This window comes from Sinohyriopsis cumingii, chromosome 10, assembly GCF_028554795.1.
Source record: "Sinohyriopsis cumingii isolate HCF-2022 chromosome 10, ASM2855479v2, whole genome shotgun sequence".
Lineage (NCBI taxonomy): Eukaryota > Metazoa > Mollusca > Bivalvia > Unionida > Unionidae > Sinohyriopsis > Sinohyriopsis cumingii.
Window position 1 is genome coordinate 95840301 of NC_142970.1, and position 20258 is coordinate 95860558.

The 20258-nt window shown below is 36.9% G+C and overlaps 1 protein-coding gene across 5 annotated transcripts in view; it reads right to left on the minus strand.

The window, feature by feature from the left end:
• Window positions 1-20258, minus strand: part of LOC149790609 (microtubule-actin cross-linking factor 1, isoforms 6/7-like) — a 376630-nt gene that overhangs the window by 311006 nt on the left and 45366 nt on the right. For all 5 annotated transcript variants that reach the window (XM_089972718.1, XM_089972715.1, XM_089972716.1 and 2 more), the window contains exon 2: window positions 2158-2226. In XM_089972718.1, coding sequence (XP_089828844.1) covers window positions 2158-2220 — 63 coding nt within the window. In that variant the 5' untranslated portion in view covers window positions 2221-2226. The remainder of the gene's footprint in view (window positions 1-2157; window positions 2227-20258) is intronic.

Below are 20258 nucleotides of genomic sequence, written 5' to 3' on the forward strand. Positions count from 1 at the left end.
AACACGTATAGCCAAGCCGTAATATGCTGCGAACTCATTTTTCGTAATAGCCGTTTTCATGTCTGTCCATTCGGTGTTTTCTTTCCTCGCATTGCATCTTATCAGTAAGTACTTATGTGAATGAGATGATACTTTACTATACGATCGTTACAAAGTGTACCGAATAACATAATTTATTCTCTTCGGAATCATTTATTTTGCAATGAGAACCTGTTTCAGTAAATAAGTGCAAATTTGATTTCAGTGTTTCTTTTTTTTGGCGGGGGGTGTATAAGTATTATTATCATTTTATAAATCGCCGAAATTAAAATTGCACATTACAACACGAAGGAATGGTTACTAGTTTTTTTTTATATTTATTTTTATATATAATTCCACCAAGCTACTTACAGGAAGTGATAACAGACAGACGGGTTATATTACGCTTCATAATAAAATGTGGTTAAAAAGCCTCAGGATACTAAAGCATATATAAACACGACACGTGCGACTATTTCGAGCCGAGGACAGCATTAGCTTCAAACATCAACAGATATGTATAGAGATTAAAACAAAACAATCGATGATTCAGATCCAGATGGCTAACGTTACAAATAATGGTTTGAAGTGACGCAGCAGGCCGAATCAATTAGGTAATGATGTCGAACATCGGGACAATTCATTAAACAATCATACGATTATTTTCATAAAACCAACATAATTATATACAATTAACTATTAACGAATGATTTCAAATATGACAAAGAACAAGAAATAAATAATATGGAGGGGGATTTTTTTGAAAAAAGCTGGCATCATCGAATACGAGTTGGAGAAGCTATCAGTTATTTTTATTTTACAACTTTCCGGGGTAGGGGAAAATACGGGGGAGAGATGGCTTTCTTCTTTAAGAATAACATATACCGATTCGCAAATATTCTTAGTTTAACAAACAGACTTCGGTCAATTGATCCAACCAAGTGAAATTAAACATAATCTCTTGTTCTCGTCACTCGATATAAGCTCACATATCCCCACAGTGTTATCATAATTTCGTAAACATAAACTACACTGTTCTAACAGCTAGAGATGCAGGAATTCCAACCTAACATCTAAAATGCATGTAACGTTATATTTTCCCCGTATGTCAACCCTTCCATAGGTAGGTCCTGCGGACAAAGGGATAAATCAAACTCTTGCAATCTTTATCAGCTCCCGTTTGAAATTGAAATAGATGCTTTCTGGACATCTGAATGAAAGGCTGCGTGTTAGCCGGGGGTGGGGTCATAATATTCTAAGATGTATAGGGAAATGGATATTTGATGGTCATTTGAACGGTGAAAAGAACGATTCGTAGTTACCCTCCTTCCCAGAAGATACAGCATTATCTGAAACAAACATTTAGTTAGATATTTCCAGTGAATAAGCTAACAAATTTGGGAATGGCCCTATTTCACTCCGTTATAAAAATTATACTCTCTCTCTCTCTCTCTCTCTCTCTCTCTCTCTCTCTCTCTCTCTCTCTCACACACACACACACACACGTGCACTGTATATGTACATGGTGGTTGAACATACCATACCATGTAGATGAGACGATAATTCGTAGGTATACAGTACCAACATGTACACATATGACATCACCTGTCGGTCGTACATGTACTTCAATGTATCAACATCGCCAGGTGTACTTTTTGATTGACGTAGTACGTGTCAACAAAGGTGTATGATGAATGAAAACAAGCAAAATTTTGAGCAATACTTATCTTACCACGGAAGACATTATGTGATGAAGGGTTGGAATAAAGTCATGTTAGTCGCATAACCGTCTTGATCGAGCTGTATGTTTGACTGAAGACGGTTGACTCCATTTTCGATCTGTCCTATTTAAGTATGACCACAGGCCACAACAAAAAGTAGCCCCAGCATGATACTGACACGTTCAAACTGTTCAACGATCAGCTAAATTAAGTTAAAAAATAACGCAACACATGAATTTGAAACATACTCTTAAACATTATTTTTAACATTAAGTACACAACTCCATTCAAGGAAAGAAGCAGCTACTCTACCGTGACGCCGCAAAGACCCACCCGCGAAATAATAACAAGCCGGTCCCTACTCATGTCAACAGTAGCGCGTGCAGTTATACTAGTATATAACACATTTTTCACTAACCTGTGAATCCTTTATGCTTCCCAGACACTGCTCTAGGGAGCCGGTTTCCCTTCTGGTCCCCATCTCGACCTGTTCAAATAGAAATATCCATGTTTGTATTACAGTTAGTCAACGGCAGATGACAAATTGCGCATGCGTATGGAAGATTTTCACCTGCTTCCGTATCTTGTAAAACAAAATCACATACCTAGGGGAGCAGCCGTTATTGTTGTACATAACTAGGAACAAGGCGAGTAGGGTTTTCCAGGATTCTTCCTCCACCAATTATACTGGCCGCCGTGTATAGCCTATCTTGTGCTGAAAAATGGCGTTAAACCCTACAACAACAACAACAACAACAAGGCGAGTAAACGCCCAAAAGGAGAAATGTTAAAAAATACCACGAACTTCAGAGCCGTAGTTTCATTTTAGAAACTGATTTCTGGTCATGTGTTTTTACGTCAGTTTTCGAGAGATATTGACACTGTTGGCTTATATACTAATTTATATATGGTTGATATTACTACCGTTTATATTGTCGATGATGATGATATTGTAATTAAGATAAAAGGACGATAATTACGGTGATACTGCTGCTGACTGTTATCGTTGCCGTCATCATAGGAATCATTTTGTCGTGTCTTATGGGTATCACTAATTTCGTTTTCTAATTAGTGCATTTTTTTTTTTTGTTGCTGCCGATAAATTTAAAACAAGTGTTTCGAGTATATCAAACATGCATATCAGCGGCCCGAAAATCGCTACTCCAAAACATTAACAACATAATCATTCAGTCTAAACTTTAGGGAGTGGTCAGTGTTTATCGGGAGGCGGATTCATTGTGCAGGGTTGGTTGGATGTTTTGTGATTAACAAACTTATACATAGCGTCCAGCATATCTGGTGGACGAAGAATTCCGGAATCACCGACTGTCTGGAAGCTAGCGGTAAGCTTGCTCACCCACGATGCCCGAACCTGAGATTTGAACTCACGCAAAGACAGGTGATGATGCCATTGGACTGTAATTCCGATAGCCTAAGACTCCTCGATATATGTGTGTGTGTGTGTGTGTGTGTGTGTGTGTGTGTGTGTATGTGTGTGTGTGTGTCAAGGTGTCTAAGGTTCTCGCAGAGTTTTGTCCCATTTACATGATAAAGAGTATATGATACGTATAACGGCGTTGAAGTAGATGTTTTATTTATATTGCATTCTCATTTACAGTTTCTCCCCATATATCTCTCACTTTTCTAAATAGATTAAAATTTCAGTTTAATTCTAATATCCCAGATTTTTATAAGCTGGCAACCTAGAAACGTTCCCATTGCAACAATAGTATCTACATTACCTTGAACTCACCTGTCGGCAATTATTGTTACACCTGCCAACACTCGTGGACTCCGGTATGTTACGATTTTTGTAGGTGTAATGTTATGAAGGGTCGAGTCGTGGTTTTGTAAGAGTGGGATTATATTTAATCAATTAAGGCGACTACACGTACAAATAATTAAAAGAACTAAACATACAAAGGGGGTGGGAGGAGGAGCTTAGATATTGAAACTGTTGATTTCGGAAAAGTCAATATGTTGAAACTGTGCGATCGGAAATTCCCGTTAATTAACGTTTTGCCAGTTGACATCCTCTTCTCTTATTCACGCTTAGCTTTTGCATAACTGCTCTTACGGCTTACGAAAGCAGACAGACAGACAATCGATTAGATAGAGACAACGTCTTGTTTTTTTGTTTTTTTTAATGGGGGGTAAGCAGACAAACAGTTATGTCAAGGTTGGGAAATATTAGATACGTCATTTTGCAATAATTGTCAATTATCTATAATTAACAACTTATACAAATAAATATATATTCAACAATTTTCCTTAAATGTAATTCTAAATAAAAATCGAAAACATAAAGCAAAATAGAGTTACAACTAAAGTCTGGGGTTTAATAAAAAGAAAGAGATACAAAAAAGGAAAGTGAGAGAGGTACCAGTTGAAAGACGTTATTTACCATATTATATGCCAAACTCATGTAATACATTTTTGGGCAAATGTTGATACATGATTTTTTAAAATAGTCATTAATTCAGCCAATAATAATGTTTTCCATACTCACCAGATATTCTTAAAATCGACTTTCTTATTACCAATATAAGCGGCATAATTTTTCAATATTTTAATAGCATTTAATAAATTGGACAAATCCCCTCATATGCAAATTTCCTAATTTTATTTTCTTTATGTAAAATGTCGTAAAAATGAAATATAGTCAAGTTGTTCGCATTATATTGTCTAGAATAAATATCCTGATAAAATGGTCTGTTAAAATACCATAATATTTTCAACTTTTGAACCAATCCAATCCATGACTTGTTCCCTATAAATGTTGTACTCCCATTTCCAAAACAAAAGCTGCGTGACTTACGGGACCGATTTACGAAAATATATTTGTTATCAATTATCTCGGTTACTTATAAGAAAGACTTTGTTGTCAGAATCCTATGTATATACTTAACTGAAACAAAAATAAGTGTGTGTGTGTGTGTGATTTAGATTTTTAACGTAGCTTTAACAATTGTAGTCATATCGCTACAATGCCTGCAGTGTGGCAGTTTATTGTGATGTCTAGCACTGGGGCATCATGCCGCAGACATGTAGCATTTTGTCCCACCCAGTCACATTATCCTGACACCAGGCCGACCAGTCCTAACACTAACCGTATAATGCTGAGCGCCAAGAGGCAGTTGCTAGTACCATTTATATAAATCTTTGGTGTGATTCGGCCGGGGTTCAAACCAGCAACCTCCCGCATCCGAGGCGGACGCTCTAACCACCTAGGCCACTGAAGCGGTCTGAAACCAAAGAAGCCTGGTATTTCTGCTAATACGTTTGGGGATAAATTCACTGCCATTCATTTGCATTAATGTCTAAACCCTGTAATACTTTCCCATTTTGTATAACGGCTTGCGCTTTTGCTCGATTTCGTTCATATTTTATGAATGATCACTGGGTCCTCTCTCTGCCTTAAGTTTGCAACTTTAAGACTAAAAATTAGAGAAAATTCAGGTTTGACGTTTCTAAAGTCTGCAGTTTGTTCTAATGGCATTAATAATTCCTTGATGTATAAACTTATTTGCATTGGTCTTGTATGTTTTCATGTAGGATTTTTTTTAGTCAAGTTATAAAATGTGCCATTGATATATTTCCTTCCCCTACAAGATATTGATTTATTATTCACTCTGATCGCTCTATTCATCTGTATTTTAGTGGACAGTATTTTTCTTCGGTAAATGTGGTTACATATAACAAATGTTTCCATGCTTTCAGAATACCCCCCACAACAAAAAAATTATGTTGCTATTATCCAGATTTCAGTATATCCACTGTCAAACTCTACGAATCAATTTTCTTTCGCATATTGTTTCTTTCTGTCTGGTTTGTTTTTGCTTTTGCTTCTATTTTGTTCGAGTTTTTTACATTAAGACAAATTTTCCAATTTTCAGAAAGAGACTGCGCATGTCTTGAGAATTATTTCATGTTAATCTAATTTAACAAAAAGGTCACGTTCAGCTGACGCCATTATCAATTTTTATGTTCACGTTAAAAGGTAAAATATGTCCTCAGTTGATAATTCTAAACATTTGCTTTTACTGTATCACTTAAAATACGCGAAAAACAACAAATTAGCGGCAAAAGGAGTTGTGCCTCTGCAAAGTGTTTCGACCTGCTCCATTGTCCCACCACTAACTTTGGAAAATAAAGAGAAAATATTAAAATCTTGACTCTGATACAATTAAAAGCATCCCAGAGTCATGAATAATAATAACGTTTTCCATAAATATCATTTTGCAATCTATGTACCACGTTTAGTGGTTTAATTCATATGATGGATGTACTGACAAACGGACGGACTGACGGATATACTGAGGGTATGTATAACCGCTAAACCGTCTAAAACATATATTCTGATATATTCCTTTCCATTATTACCATTATTTTCCTTATAATAAATATCTGTACAACTGGACGGTGAGTCATATAGCAGGAAATAACGTTTTCAAACATGCGTCGACAATTTCGGAAGTACTCGTACAAATTAATCGTGTTTCAATCCTCAACATTATTGTTGTTTATCTCTTTTTAGCCACCATTCGTGTCTGCTTTTTATAACTTTAAGTTGCATACTTAATACCAGTTTTAGTTTTGTTCCTTATAGGGACAGTTATAGGTTGCCTAAAGTGGACAAAATATATTTTCCTCAAGTTCCTACTCTAGTATTCACTTCCTTAAACTCGAGTGGACTAAAATATTATCTAAATTCGTATGAATACAGGAAATATTTACGTATTTTCGCTACCCACATTTGCTTGGTTGTAATACAGATAACTTTTAATTTGCTCTACTCTTGCACAACGTTGACCCCAGTGGCCCAGTGGCAAATCATTGAACCGGCAAGTTTCTAAAATACACGCTGATATCTGGTATACCCCAGCATTATTATTAAATGCGCGATGAAAGGTGAAGCCGGGGTCATTATCCAACAAATGTTTTGAATTAATATCCATATTCACTGGCTGATTTAAAATTCAGTCACCCTTCTTACGTCCGTTTATCATATCAGTACATTTGAATCTGTAATTCAAATGGAATTATTCATAAGAGGTGAATAAATTAGATGAATAAATACGGATGAATAAACATGCTGTTAAACGCAAAGCTTATCTATCTACTTCAAGATAAGATTACTCAGCATCGTAATGAGCCCACGTTTTATCACAGACAATCGGGGCAGTAGTACATCCTTAAATGTATACAATAGCATCCTCTAATTTCAAACGTACAGACTAATGTCCGGACCGTGGTCTCACTACAAGCAAAGTACGATAGAACAAAAATAACAAACTGAGATTTTAATTTCCACGAAAAAAAAGCTGCTGATTAAGATAATAATCGTAATGATGAAATATTAGTTTGCAATCTCTCTCTCTCTCTCAATACCCTGTAAGAAATCGGTAAAGAAACTTTGTAAACAAACGCAAACTTCGTCCACAACAAAATACCTCCATACTGAAAAGCCTAAGACAATATCAGAGACTGGTGGAATGAAAAAAGGAGGGAAAACGAGTCCACATGGGTCGAGAATGAGCAGCTGGTGAGGGACATTATATGTATGTATGTATGTATGTATGTATGTATGTATGTATGTAACAAGGTCAATCGACATTCTGTCAGAAATAGATATGTAGTTTCTGTTCTAAAGGTATAAAACAGATGACATGAATGGACATTTTCTGTCAGAGATCGTTATGTTTAACGCGACTGTTCAAAAAGCATTTATTCTCCATGACTGGTACCAAATTATAATGCAAAAGCGGGTATTTTTAATGGGAGCACTGAAAGCATTATAAAGTCCGACTCGTCTGCAAAAGTCGAGGCACACAAAGCGTTACTATTTTGCCATATCGGTTGTTGACATACTTTTAAAATGAACACGTCTGATTGAAACTGCTTGCAAATTTGGATTTTATTTCCACTTGACTTGATTGTCAGGAATACTGTCGTGGTTTTAGACTGTCTGTAAAAGAAGGTCAAATAAGAAAAACAATATTGTATTCCTCTGAGATGTAGCTCCATTCGACAAAACCTAAATTAGGCTGGAAATGGAAGAAGAAAAAAACACTGCTCTAGGTATTGGTTTTGAGTTGGTGCAAGTCTGTGATCTAATATTAAATCCTATTAGTCCGAGTTTCCTCTCACCCTTGTCACCCCATTTTTGACATTTGGACATTTATGTTGGGGTGTAGGGTCAAAGTCCATTCCTTATCGAAAAGTTGGAATTCGCCGACACCATTCAGTGTCGGTATGGGGTAGCCACTTACTAGCCGGCCCAGCAAACGTAAACGACGTTTCGTCGATATATACCTGCATGAAATCGATAGGAATATGATTTATTCTCTAAAAAATCGTGAACATAGCATTCGTTATGTCTTTAATTCGCTGACAGACGAGACGAAAGTACGTGGTTGCTGAAATTTGACCTGGATCTGGCCATTTGCATTCCGAGTCACAGGACTATACAAATCTCGCAACCTACATGTCAATGACATCAAAGGTCATATTGTCACGTGATATCGACAATAAACAAATTTCAAAAGTTGTTGTACATATAATGTGGACATATTATATAGAAGTCACTTAATGTTTGTAAACAAATATAATGCACACTTAATTCTCAACATATTTATTCTGAGAACAACGACCAGAAACCTGTCAGTATCACAGCAGGGTGGAGACAACCATTTTTGAGAAGTACCGAGCACGTGTCAGCGATGTTTTTTGTTGGTGTCACGTGACTACCACATCGACATGTGCTCTTTGCGTAGTGAATCTGGTTTTCTTCAAATTGCTGCAACATTTAGAGATTTTCGGTCATTTTTCTCACAATAAATATTTAGAGAATTTTGTCTCCATTTTTCTATACAAATTACGTGACTTTCATTTATATGTTCGATTTGTTTTCCTACAGCAACACTAGGAATGGTGTATTGTTGATATTATGTGACTATATGACCTCCGATGTCATGGACATGTAGGTTGCGAGAGTTGTGTAGTCACGTGACTAAGAATGAAAATGGCCAGATCCAGGTCAAATTTCGTCTCGTTTGTCAGCGGGATAAAGACATAACGTAACGTAGGATTTTTAACGTAGCTTTAACAAATTTTCAGTCATATCGCTACGATGTCTGCAGTGTGACGGTTTATAGTGAGGTCTAGCACTGGGGCATCATGCCGCAGACATGTAGCATGATGTCCCACCCAGTCACATTATCGTGACACCAAGTCGACCAGTCCTTACAAGAACCTCTTAATGCTGAGGGCCAAGCAAGGCAGCTGTTAGTACCATTTTGTGATCGAACCCACGACCTCCCGCATTCTAGGCGGACGCTCTAACCACTAGGCCAACGAATGCCATGATCGCAATTTCTGAGAGAAAAAAATCATATTACTATTAATTTCATGCAGGTATATTTTGATGGAAGGTCGATCAAGTTTGCTGGGCCGGCCAGCAAGCGGCTACCCCATGCCGACACCAAATGGTGTCGGCGAATTCCAACTTTTGCGATAAGGAATGGACTCTGACCCTAGACGCCAACATAAATGTCCAAATATCGAAAATGGGTGGCAAGGATCAGAGGAAACTCGGACTAACATCACATGTGCTCCCACCGTTCCGGTGGTCTACATGGTTAGCGCGTTCACCTCGGATGCGGAAGGTCGTTGGTTCGCGCCCCGGTCGAGTCATACCAAAGACTTATAAAAATGGTACTAGCAGCTGCCTCTTTAGGCACTCAGCATTAAGAGATTAGTATTATGACTAGTCGGCCTGGTGTCAGGATTGTGTGAGTAAGTGGGACATGATGCTGCATGTTTGTGGCATGATTCCCCATTGCTAGACCTCACTATAAACTGCCACACTGCAGACATCGTGGCGATATGGCTGAATTATTTTTAAAGCTACGTTAAAAATCTAAATCACACACACACATTTGCTCACAAAATGCCAAATATGAAATGGTAGTATGTGAACTGATTTCAGTAGAAGATGGTGATGTATGGGTAGCTCAATCAATCTGTATGCCGCTTAACAAGAAAGTGTCAGGCACAGCATAATTCTTTCAGTGAGATTCATTAACTCGTGCCAGAGTAGGAAGATGTCACCACCAACAGAGAAATGCGTTCATTTTGTTGCCATCGTTATCATGCCAAACCCCAAATATCGATTGTTATAATGAAGAGTTGACATACGGCCCAATTAAATGGAAGATCCAACAACTAAAGTTCCTGTCATGATGACATTGGTAGCCAGAGTGGTTAGTTTCATCATAGTCGTGGTGAGATTGATAGCCAGAGTGGTTAGTTTCATCATAGTCTTGGTGACATTGGTTGCCAGAGTGGCTAGTTTCATTATAGTCGTGGTGAGATTGATAGCCAGAGTGGTTAGTTTCATCATAATCGTGGTGAGATTGATAGCCAGAGTCGTTAATTTCATCATAGTCGTGGTGACATTGATAGCCAGAGTGGCTAGTTTCATCACAGCCATGGCGGCATTGGTAGCCAGAGTGGTTTGTTTCATCACATATTCTGCGTCCTGTATTTTACTTTCTTCTCTGTTATTAGTGCTACGAACAGTTCCATCCTTTCTTATAAATTGTTGAGTCTCTGTCAACACATGATTGAAGTTTCTCACAATTCTCACAAGCACCTTAGTAGCTTCGCGTGAGACATATGTAGTGTCATTTTGGTAATAAAGTAAACATCCTCTTTGAGGTATATATATATATATATATATATATATATATATATATATATATATATATATATATATATATAATGGTGCATCGGACATTTAATCTTAATGAAATAAAGACCGCTCTGGTAGCTTGAGTGATTAGAGCGTCCTCATTGGATGCGAGAGGTCGTGGGTTCGAACCTCAGCTGAGTCATACCAAGGACTTATAAAAATGGTACTTGGCGCTCAGCATTAAGCGGTTAGTGTTATGACTAGTCGGCCTGGTGTTAGGATAATGTGACTGGGTGGGACATAATGCTACATGTCTGCGGCATGGTGCCCCAGTACTAGACATCACAGTAAACTGCCACACTGCAGACAACGTAGCGATATGACTGAAAAATTGTTAAATCTACGTTCAAAATCCAAAATCACACACACACACACATAATCACGACACTTCCGTTTCATCAATCATGAACGTTAATTTTGTTGTTGTTGTGTGTTGAGGTTGAGAGTCAGAATTTTTAAACGAGGATGAAAAGAGGATGCAACTCAATCCCATTCATGCATATGCAACTCCTGTATTTCAAAATCTAGTCTCTCCAGACTGACTCACAGGATTCTTTTTTAAAGAAGTGGTCACTGAAATGGTAAATGAAAGGGAATGTTTTGCTCTGTTACTTTGAATTGTTTTAGTTAGATTTTCATTATTTGAAATGATGAAAATTTAACCTGGTCTAGGTTTTCTGACTGTAATGCCTCATTCACTAATTTGGAATTAAATCCATCGAGTCTTTCAAACATTATTGAGCGGAAATAAAATACGTGACTGACATGATGAGACAGGTGGACATAAGGTAATTCTCTCTCTCTCTCTCTCTCTCTCTCTCTCACACACACACACACACACATACATCTCCGCAAAGAAGTAGAAAATCCGAACATGAAATATTCACACGTCATTCATTCGTCCATTTAATCCAGCATAAGGTTGTGACAGATTTATGATTTTGCCGACCTTAGACACTTGTCAGAGTTACCCTCTCCGTTCCCCTGGTCAAAATGAAACCTTAAAAGCAGAACCTTTAGGACCTTTACACATTTAAATAATAGCAAAATTTAACTTGACCATACAAAATAAATACTTTTTTTTAATAGAGCTATATTTTCATACTTTAGTGCCTAATGGTAAATCCACCACTGATATCTGTACTAAAGCCAGTATCCTATTTATGCATGTAAACGTTTCTTTACAAAGGACATGTTATATAACACATGTAGCTATTTAGTATTAATAGCGAAGACAGCTGTTGTCCGAACGAAGGTAGCATGAACGTAAACTGCATAATCATGTTGTCTGGGATTAAGTATGAGGCGCCGTAGCGGACAAAAGCTGGTCCAATCAGAACGTTGCTGTTGTTTTTGTCGTTATAAGGTTTAACGCCATTTTTCAGCACAAGATAGACTATACATGGCGGCCAGTATTAATGGTGGAGGATGAACCCGGGAAAACCCCAGAAAGAACCACCGACCCACGAGAAGCTACTGGCAAGCTTTCTCAAGACTCGAACCTATGCAGACAGTGGTGAGATGGCAGTGATCCATGACGGAGAGCGCTTTAGACCACTCGGCCACTCGAGCCCCCCCCCCCCCCCCAAGAACGTTGCCGTTGAAAATATAATGTCGTGTCGATAATTAAAATTTCTCGTGTTGTAGCAAAAATTCTTTATCTTAATATGATCCAACACGTGATACTTGATTTCTCGACATACGACATCGAAATTTCAACTGCATCTTTCTCACTGGACCAGCTCTTTGTCCGCTACGGTGCCTCGTAAGTAAGTACAGAAATAAGAATCATTTACAGAAGGAAGATCACATGAAATCTCAATGATTTCCAGCATGTGTATCACACGAGATCTGAATATTTGCCAGTATGAATGGAATCAGGTCACAATTAATAGTTCCGGTTCAGTACCCACGAAAGAAGTCCTAGTCTACTTTTTATAACATTTTTTTCCCGTCTCCTTTTGGTGGTCATACAAGAATTAGATTTAGGCATTCTTGGTATGGATTTAAAGACAATTGTTTATACTTTAGAATAAGAGCTTATGGTGTGGTTGTGTGTGTGTGTGTGTTTCGGCAACAGTGTACAGTGAGTAATAAGGTACTGATGATGATCCGGAAGTGAAAAATCTGTGTTCCATTGCACGCTGGTTTGTTTACAGTCCAACCTTTCAAACATTGCAGGTGAACCTTTGACCTGAACTTCACCGTGAAGTCATCTTTGAAGGTAGTTTAGATTAACATATGATTTGTATTGATTGTAACACGGTGGAAAGTTCAGTACTAAGAAACAAATGTAGAGAATATAGAGTAAAATTGTGTTCTATGTTTAAATGGGTATACAATCTTTATTATTATTGATAAACACATGAAATTTTTAATATGTTATGTTTATTGGCTTTGAAAATATAAGAATAAAAATTAAAAATAAAAAATCATTTTTATTTTAAAAATTTAAATGAAATTTTAAAAAATATATAAAAAATACACCCTCCCCATAAATGCACATATATAATATTTATTGGGAATTCTATTAAATGATATCACCATATATATATATTCCTGCACACCATATACAAGCTCCAATGATAGATATTTGTCAAATTTTGTCAGAGAAAATATCTTTTCTCATTTAAAATACATGAAGACAAAATTCTATTTTGTATTGTGCCTTTAGGTCATTCAAACTATTTATTAGGGATCCTAGCAGTTAATTTATGTGTTTATGATGGGGTCACTTCCTGAGTAACACATATCTGCTAGTATAGCTTTCAGTAATTGTTTATAAACATAGTTGTAAAGTATTTAGTGAGAGGACAGAGATGAAAACTTTATACTAGAACCTACTCAAGTTCTCTACTAAATCATTTTAAGCTGTCAGAGAATGAAATACAGGTCAGATGGATAAAATATACTTTCCCCAGGTATATTTACCCTTGCTTGTAAGAAAACAGCAAAATGATGTAAGTTGAACACAAAATGCATTCCATTTTATTGTTCAGTTTGGTTAAGATATTGATTGGTGTAGTGCGGCGTTGTGGCCTATACGATGGTATGGGAATTCTAACGATCCATATTGCTTTATGCATTATTAATTACTAATAATGTTTGTTAACTGACACTCTAAAGATTACATAAGAAGCATTCAAACAAATTATTTGAATTTAACTTTGTACATGGTTACATATCCCACATGTACAAATATCCATCCATTTTAGAATGTTTGGGATCAAAAGTTCACATTCAGTACATCATATAGGCTGACATTGTACCTATAGTGAATCTGTAAGGTACATTTATGGCTGTGTGCACTGAAAATATCCCAAAATGTTATTTTCCTCACGAATATGCTTATGTTTATGTATGATAACATATTTCAATTTAGTACTTTGACAGAGTGCAATATTGTAGCATCAACTGATATCTGGTTCCATTGCATCATTGAGCTTAGTAACTGGTAACCAACACTCTTAAAATACACTAAAAATGTTCAAACAGATCATTTAAATTATGTTTGCCCGTGATTTTAACAAGTACATTGTATATAGCCCACATATGCAAATGTCCATCCTTGTTTACAAGTTTTTGGGATTAGAATTTCACATTTAGTTGATGATATAGGATCTATTGGTACCTATAATTGATCTGTTGGACCACATTTTGGCTGTATTCACTTGCAAAATTCAAAATTGTTATTTTCCTCATGAATAAGATTGCTTATAGTAATATATTTTAATTTAGTACATTGTCACTTGACTTTCCTGTGTAATGGTATGTACTAATGTTTGCACCAATGATCAAACCTCACCGCCCCAACATTGCCTTAAACTTTATGATACATACTCTACCTGATTAGTTATCTAAACTGTAAATGTTTAAATATGCTTCTAGAAACCTCATATTTTTAGGATGCATTTATCACTTTAATATATGCCCATTGCTTCATGTTTCTGAGTGTCACTCTGTCAAGTTCACTATTTTCCCCCATGTTTGCAACAATAATGTTATTTTGAAATCACCATATCCAACACATTTTAACTTCATTTACCTGCATCTTAATGTTTTCTAGAATTAAGCGAAATATGTTATCTTTTCAGGTCTAACCTGGTATCTGGAACAAAGTGTTAGAGTTGGATCAGTTTGGAAGCTCTTTGGTAGTCCGGTGGTGATAGCAAGGTTTCATAAGGACATGTGCAGTGTACTGCCATAAGTGACCAAGATTAGTTCATATCAGTACACTGATATACAGCACCTCAAATACATGGCTTAGGTCTTCATAAGAGAGATTGGCACCATTGATCAGCAAGTTAGAGCCTCCCTGAAGTTGTATTTTCCTATCACATAGTCGCCATTTGTAGTTATCGACATTGAAATGGATTGCATTATTGCTATAAAACATGGTAGTGGTTCCATCAAACATTAAATTTGAGTGCGCTGTTAGTTATACAAACAACCGCCTAAGTATATGACACAATAAATGTGGACATAATGCCTGTCACTGTTTCTTTAGTGTGTACACCTATATGCATCTGGACAAACATATTACAATTTGCTGCCAAAATCAATGTGAGCTATCATGCTTCACTACCCCTAAGAAAAATGTTATCAGTTGTACAGACCCAAACTACCATTTGTTTTAACTACCATTAATTAGTCAACTTTGTTGTCTAAAATGTATCAAATTCAATTTTATAACTTGCATGAAAATTCAATTTTTTAACAAAAAAATTTAAAAAATTTAAATGTTTATTTAAATTTCCATAAAAATTAAATGTATCAATATTTTTAGATTTCAAACATTTTCAGACAGCCTTGTCAAGCATTACAATTAGGTTTTTACTGCATTGAAAAATTCCTACAATTAAGGAAGATATAGCAAATTTAGTGTTGGTTTCTCAAGAACACTTGGACCACAACTTGCACCCTGTGGAACACCAGCATTACACACTTTCTGATATCTGTCACATGTCCTGTTTGCAAGGAAATTCCCAAAAACTTAATGTTTAAAGTTAAATTAGGTGTGGCATGCGAATATAAAAGCATGACTAAAATTAGCCATCAAAAATTGGTCCTGGCAGGAATCAGGTCACAATTAATAGTTCAGGTTCAGTACCTATTAATATAGTTCCAGTCTATTTTTAGAGCATTTTTTCCTGTCTCCTTTTGGTGGTGATACAAGAGTTAGATTTAGGCATTCTTGGTATGGATTTAAAGGCAATTGTTTATTCTTTAGAATATGAGCTTATGGTGTGGTTGTCTATGTGTTTTTCGACGAAAGTGTACAGTGAGTAATAAGGTATTGATGATGATCCGGAAGTGAAATCTGTGTTCCATTGTACGCTGGTTTGTTTACAGTCCAGCCTGTCCGAAAACTGCAGGTGAACCTTTGACAAGAACTTCACTGTGAAGTCATCTTTGAAGGTATTTTAACATACTTCAGGACTGAAGGAAAACAAATGTAGAGAATACATAATAAAATCAATTGTGTTCTATGTCTGAATATCTCACGAGATCAGAATGATTTAGTGTTGGGACATCACACAAGATCTGAATGATTTAATGTTGGGACATCACACAAGATCTGAATGATTTAATGTTGGGACATCACACAAGATCTGAATGATTTAGTGTTGGGACATCATACAAGATCTGAATGATTTAGTGTTGGGACATCACACATGAATGATTTAGTGTTGGGACATCACACAAGATCTGAATGATTTAGTGTTGGGACATCACACGAGATCTGAATGATTTAGTGTTGGGACATTATACGAGATCTGAATGATTCCGTGTTGGGACATCACACGAGATCTGAATGATTCAGTGTTGGGACATCACACGAGATCTGAATGATTCAGTGTTGGGACATCACACGAGATCTGAATGATTCAGTGTTGGGACATCACACGAGATCTGAATGATTCAGACTTTTGAGATATGAGCAACTGCCAATTACTTTCGCCTAAAAACAAAAGGCTTGAATCTCTGAATTCGCAAACATCGCAAACCCAATACCCAAAGGAAGCCCATCGCGTTCATTAACTGTGGACAGTAAGGTTACAGCTAACTACAGTATCACGAATTCATCCATCAAGTATTCTTAGAATTGCTACTTGTGCATTAGTCTACTAACAACTGCATCGTGTTGGAAATAATCAAATGTCTCATAAGTAAAACAGGCAGCTGAAACCTTCAAATTTGGGTCACAAGGCCTTCTTTTCAAAATGAAAGCTCGCTTTATGCCAAGGAAGCTAAAAAATTGCAACATTGTGATTTCTTCTTGTACCTATGTAAATCACAAAAGAAATCTCCTTTACCGTATCTCTTTCTAGGGTAAAATGCAGGAGAAGTGTGTGATTAGGATTTTTAACGTAGCTTTTAAAAACAAATCAGTCATATCGCTATGATGTCTGCAGTGTGGTAGTTTTTAGTGATGTCTAGCACTGGGGCATCATGCCACAGACATGTAGCATGATGTCAAACCCAGTCACATTATCCTGACACCAGGCCGACCAGTCCTAACACTAACCTCTTAATGCTGAGCACCAAGCGAGGCAGCTGTTAGTACCATTTTCATAAGTCTTTGGTATGACTCGGCCGGGGTTCGTACCCACGACCTCCCGCTTTCGGGGCGGTCACTCTAACCACTAGGTCACCGGAGCGGTAAAATGCAGGAGAACATTAAGCATTTATCAATATAGTACTCAGTCAGGAAGACTCTTGTAACAACAGTTTTTTGTGCATTGGAGGTTGGAGAACTCCGTTGCTTTTGCTTGTCTGGAAACCATTCATGAAGGTATCGTGTGTTTTATATTTTCCCTTAATTTTTACACACACACACACACACACACACACACACACACACACACACACACATCGATAGAAAACTACTTAACTTCCATATATCATGTAAAGCTATGGGTCTTAGTTGAATACTCACTTATAAAGCTCACCGAAGCAAAGTTCTTTAACTTAGATAATTTGTAATCTTGTCTCAACTTTTGCCGAATGTAAATATTTAGCGTGCGTGCTTGCCGCGGGAGCAGTGTAAGAGCAATAAATAAACAAAAACAGTACCTGTGTAAATTACAACAAACGAAATTTCAGTATACATGTAATCAGAAATGCGAGAACAAAATTCGAGAAATGGAAAAGTCCAATATTGATCAATATTTAACCACGGCTATGCAACAAATAGTATAAACATTTCTCTAACATACCGTTCACGTGTACCATGCCATGAAATGCTGAACTCAGTTATTCTCAAGACTGCACGTGCTACACTTTGTTTGCATGTCGGTAGTATTGTTTTCTTCCCACTGCACTGGGAGATAAAATAATGCATCAACACAAAGATTTTGCCGTAAAGACTGATAACTATAGGTTACTTTCTTAGTCAGATAGTGATAAATATAGGTTACTTTTTCCTGTCGGAAAGAGTGATATATATGTTACTTTTTCGGACCTTTTATCATTTTCTCAGTATAAAATCTTCGTCACGACACAGATGATAACTGAACAATGACAATGTTCGTAACTTTATAGGAACTGCTTAAAGCTAGCATCTTTTTCATCGAACGTTCTATGTCAAACGCAGTGGCATATTAAGAGTAATTAGCACCCGGGGCGACGACGATGGCCCAAAGGGGTTTTGGTGCCCCAAGGCCTTATACGCTCATGGTTTTCTCACACCAAGACTCTGACGCCCAACCCCATCGCCCCCTCCACCCGTTTTTGCGCTACTGATCAAACTGTCACAATATGTAAAGAATTCCTTTTAATAAATAAGCATTATACCTTGCATGATTTGCTTATCACGCGCATAGATATGCGAAAACAAATAAAGCCATTAATTTACTGTGATGCAACAATAGTAGAAGCCACACATGAAAAAAATATTTCCTTTCAGTTCAAGTGGCCACATAACAATAGAGATATTCTTATCTATGGTAAAAACATGGGATTAAAATGTGACTAAATATATCTTATTCATATATCGTAGTGTTTAGTTGTCAGCAAGGATACTTTCGATATCAACAATTTCACGTTGAGACAATGTCAGCCGATCGAAAACGAACAAATTAATTAAAAGGTATTTTTCAAGTGCTGAGTGAAATACTTATCGTTCGTTTTCTCACCTCTGTAACCTCTTATTCAATACAGAAAACCTTTACTGATGCAAATATCATTTAAGCAGATGTATTGCGCATGGGTAAGTCTCACTTCCGGAATCTGATCATCTGTACTACAATATGACATACATTTTGCAGAAAGAATGCGACATTTATATACGATTCCGTTGACACTGCTCATAATTTCCTACCTTCGTTAATGATCAAATACGGACATGTCTGGCGACATCCTTTCATGAAAGTTTCAAGGTAAACAATAATCGAAAGCAGTTAAGTCCTTGATGAAGCCCAAGTTAAGCTGATCCCATGACCCAGGGTCAAACGTTTAAAAATATCCATGATGCAAACGCATTAGTTCACATCGATGTCTTTGTCTTGTTCATAATCATTGTAGAGTGCTATTCAAAACTATAAAAATGGTCTGTATCGTGGCATAAAGATCTGATAAATCTTTAATTGCATTAGCACTTTTGTATAATCCTGATAAAGCAGGACAAATCATGTAATGTTTGTGCAATGTAAGTTAGGACATCACGTACATTTCAAAAGTGTCTGCATAATATTTAAAACTGTCCGGCACTGTACGTCGGCGGTTCACCGTTCGAAGCTAGTGCTACAAAAAACAAACCAGCCATCAACGCAACCTGTATTAAGCAATCACCTGCTCCCAGTGCAACCTTTATTTAGCAATTACCCGTCTTCGGAATAATATAACTCAAATACTGATTGAAGGCCACTTTTCTCGTTTTTCTTAGGTGGTTGCTTGAGGCCGATCCAAATGATTTTCGAAAATGAGAGTGTGTGTGGGTGTTTGTGTGTGATTTGAATTTTTAATGTAGCTTTAACAGTTTTTCAGCCATATCGCTACGATGTATGCAATGTGACAGTTTTGAGTGATGTCTAGCACTGCCGTAGACATTAGTTCTTAATGCTGAGCGCCAAATGAGGCATCTGTTAGTACCATTTTTTTTAAGTCTTTGGTTTGGCTCGGCCGGGGATCGAACCCAAGACCTCCCGGATCCGAGGCGGACGCTCTAACAACTAGACCACAGGAACGATCTCGAAAATGAGAGATATAAGATAAACTTTGAAAAGTACCGGCACTAAATGCGCCTATTGTAACTACTACAAACATTATTCTTTTTTCTCAGATTTTTCCTGCAGACATGATAAACAGTTGCATTTCTGTCGAATAGGAAAGGTCATTTGGATTAACCATTGTGACCATGTCATTAAAATTTAACGACTTTCAGACAAAATGCAACACAACATTTTATCAGTTATTCTATAAAAAGCCACCACCCCCTTCCAAAAAAAAGCGTGCGTACACAAGTATGTTTCTTTATGGGATATTTGGATCAAATATAAAAAGTGTGCATGACGGATGAAAATTATCGATCAGCATTTAGCGCATTTCTTAATATTCTTACAGATCACAATGTAATTGCGTAATGTTCATTACAACTGGGATTGTAAATAAAACTCAGATGAATATTATGTTGTTCAGGATTCCCACGCTACCGGGAAATCGGGAAAAAGTTGGGAGAAATGATAATTTTGCAAATATTGATGAAAGTCGGGGAAACAAATCCGGGAATTCCTCACCCCACCCCCACCCCAACTTGACGCCCG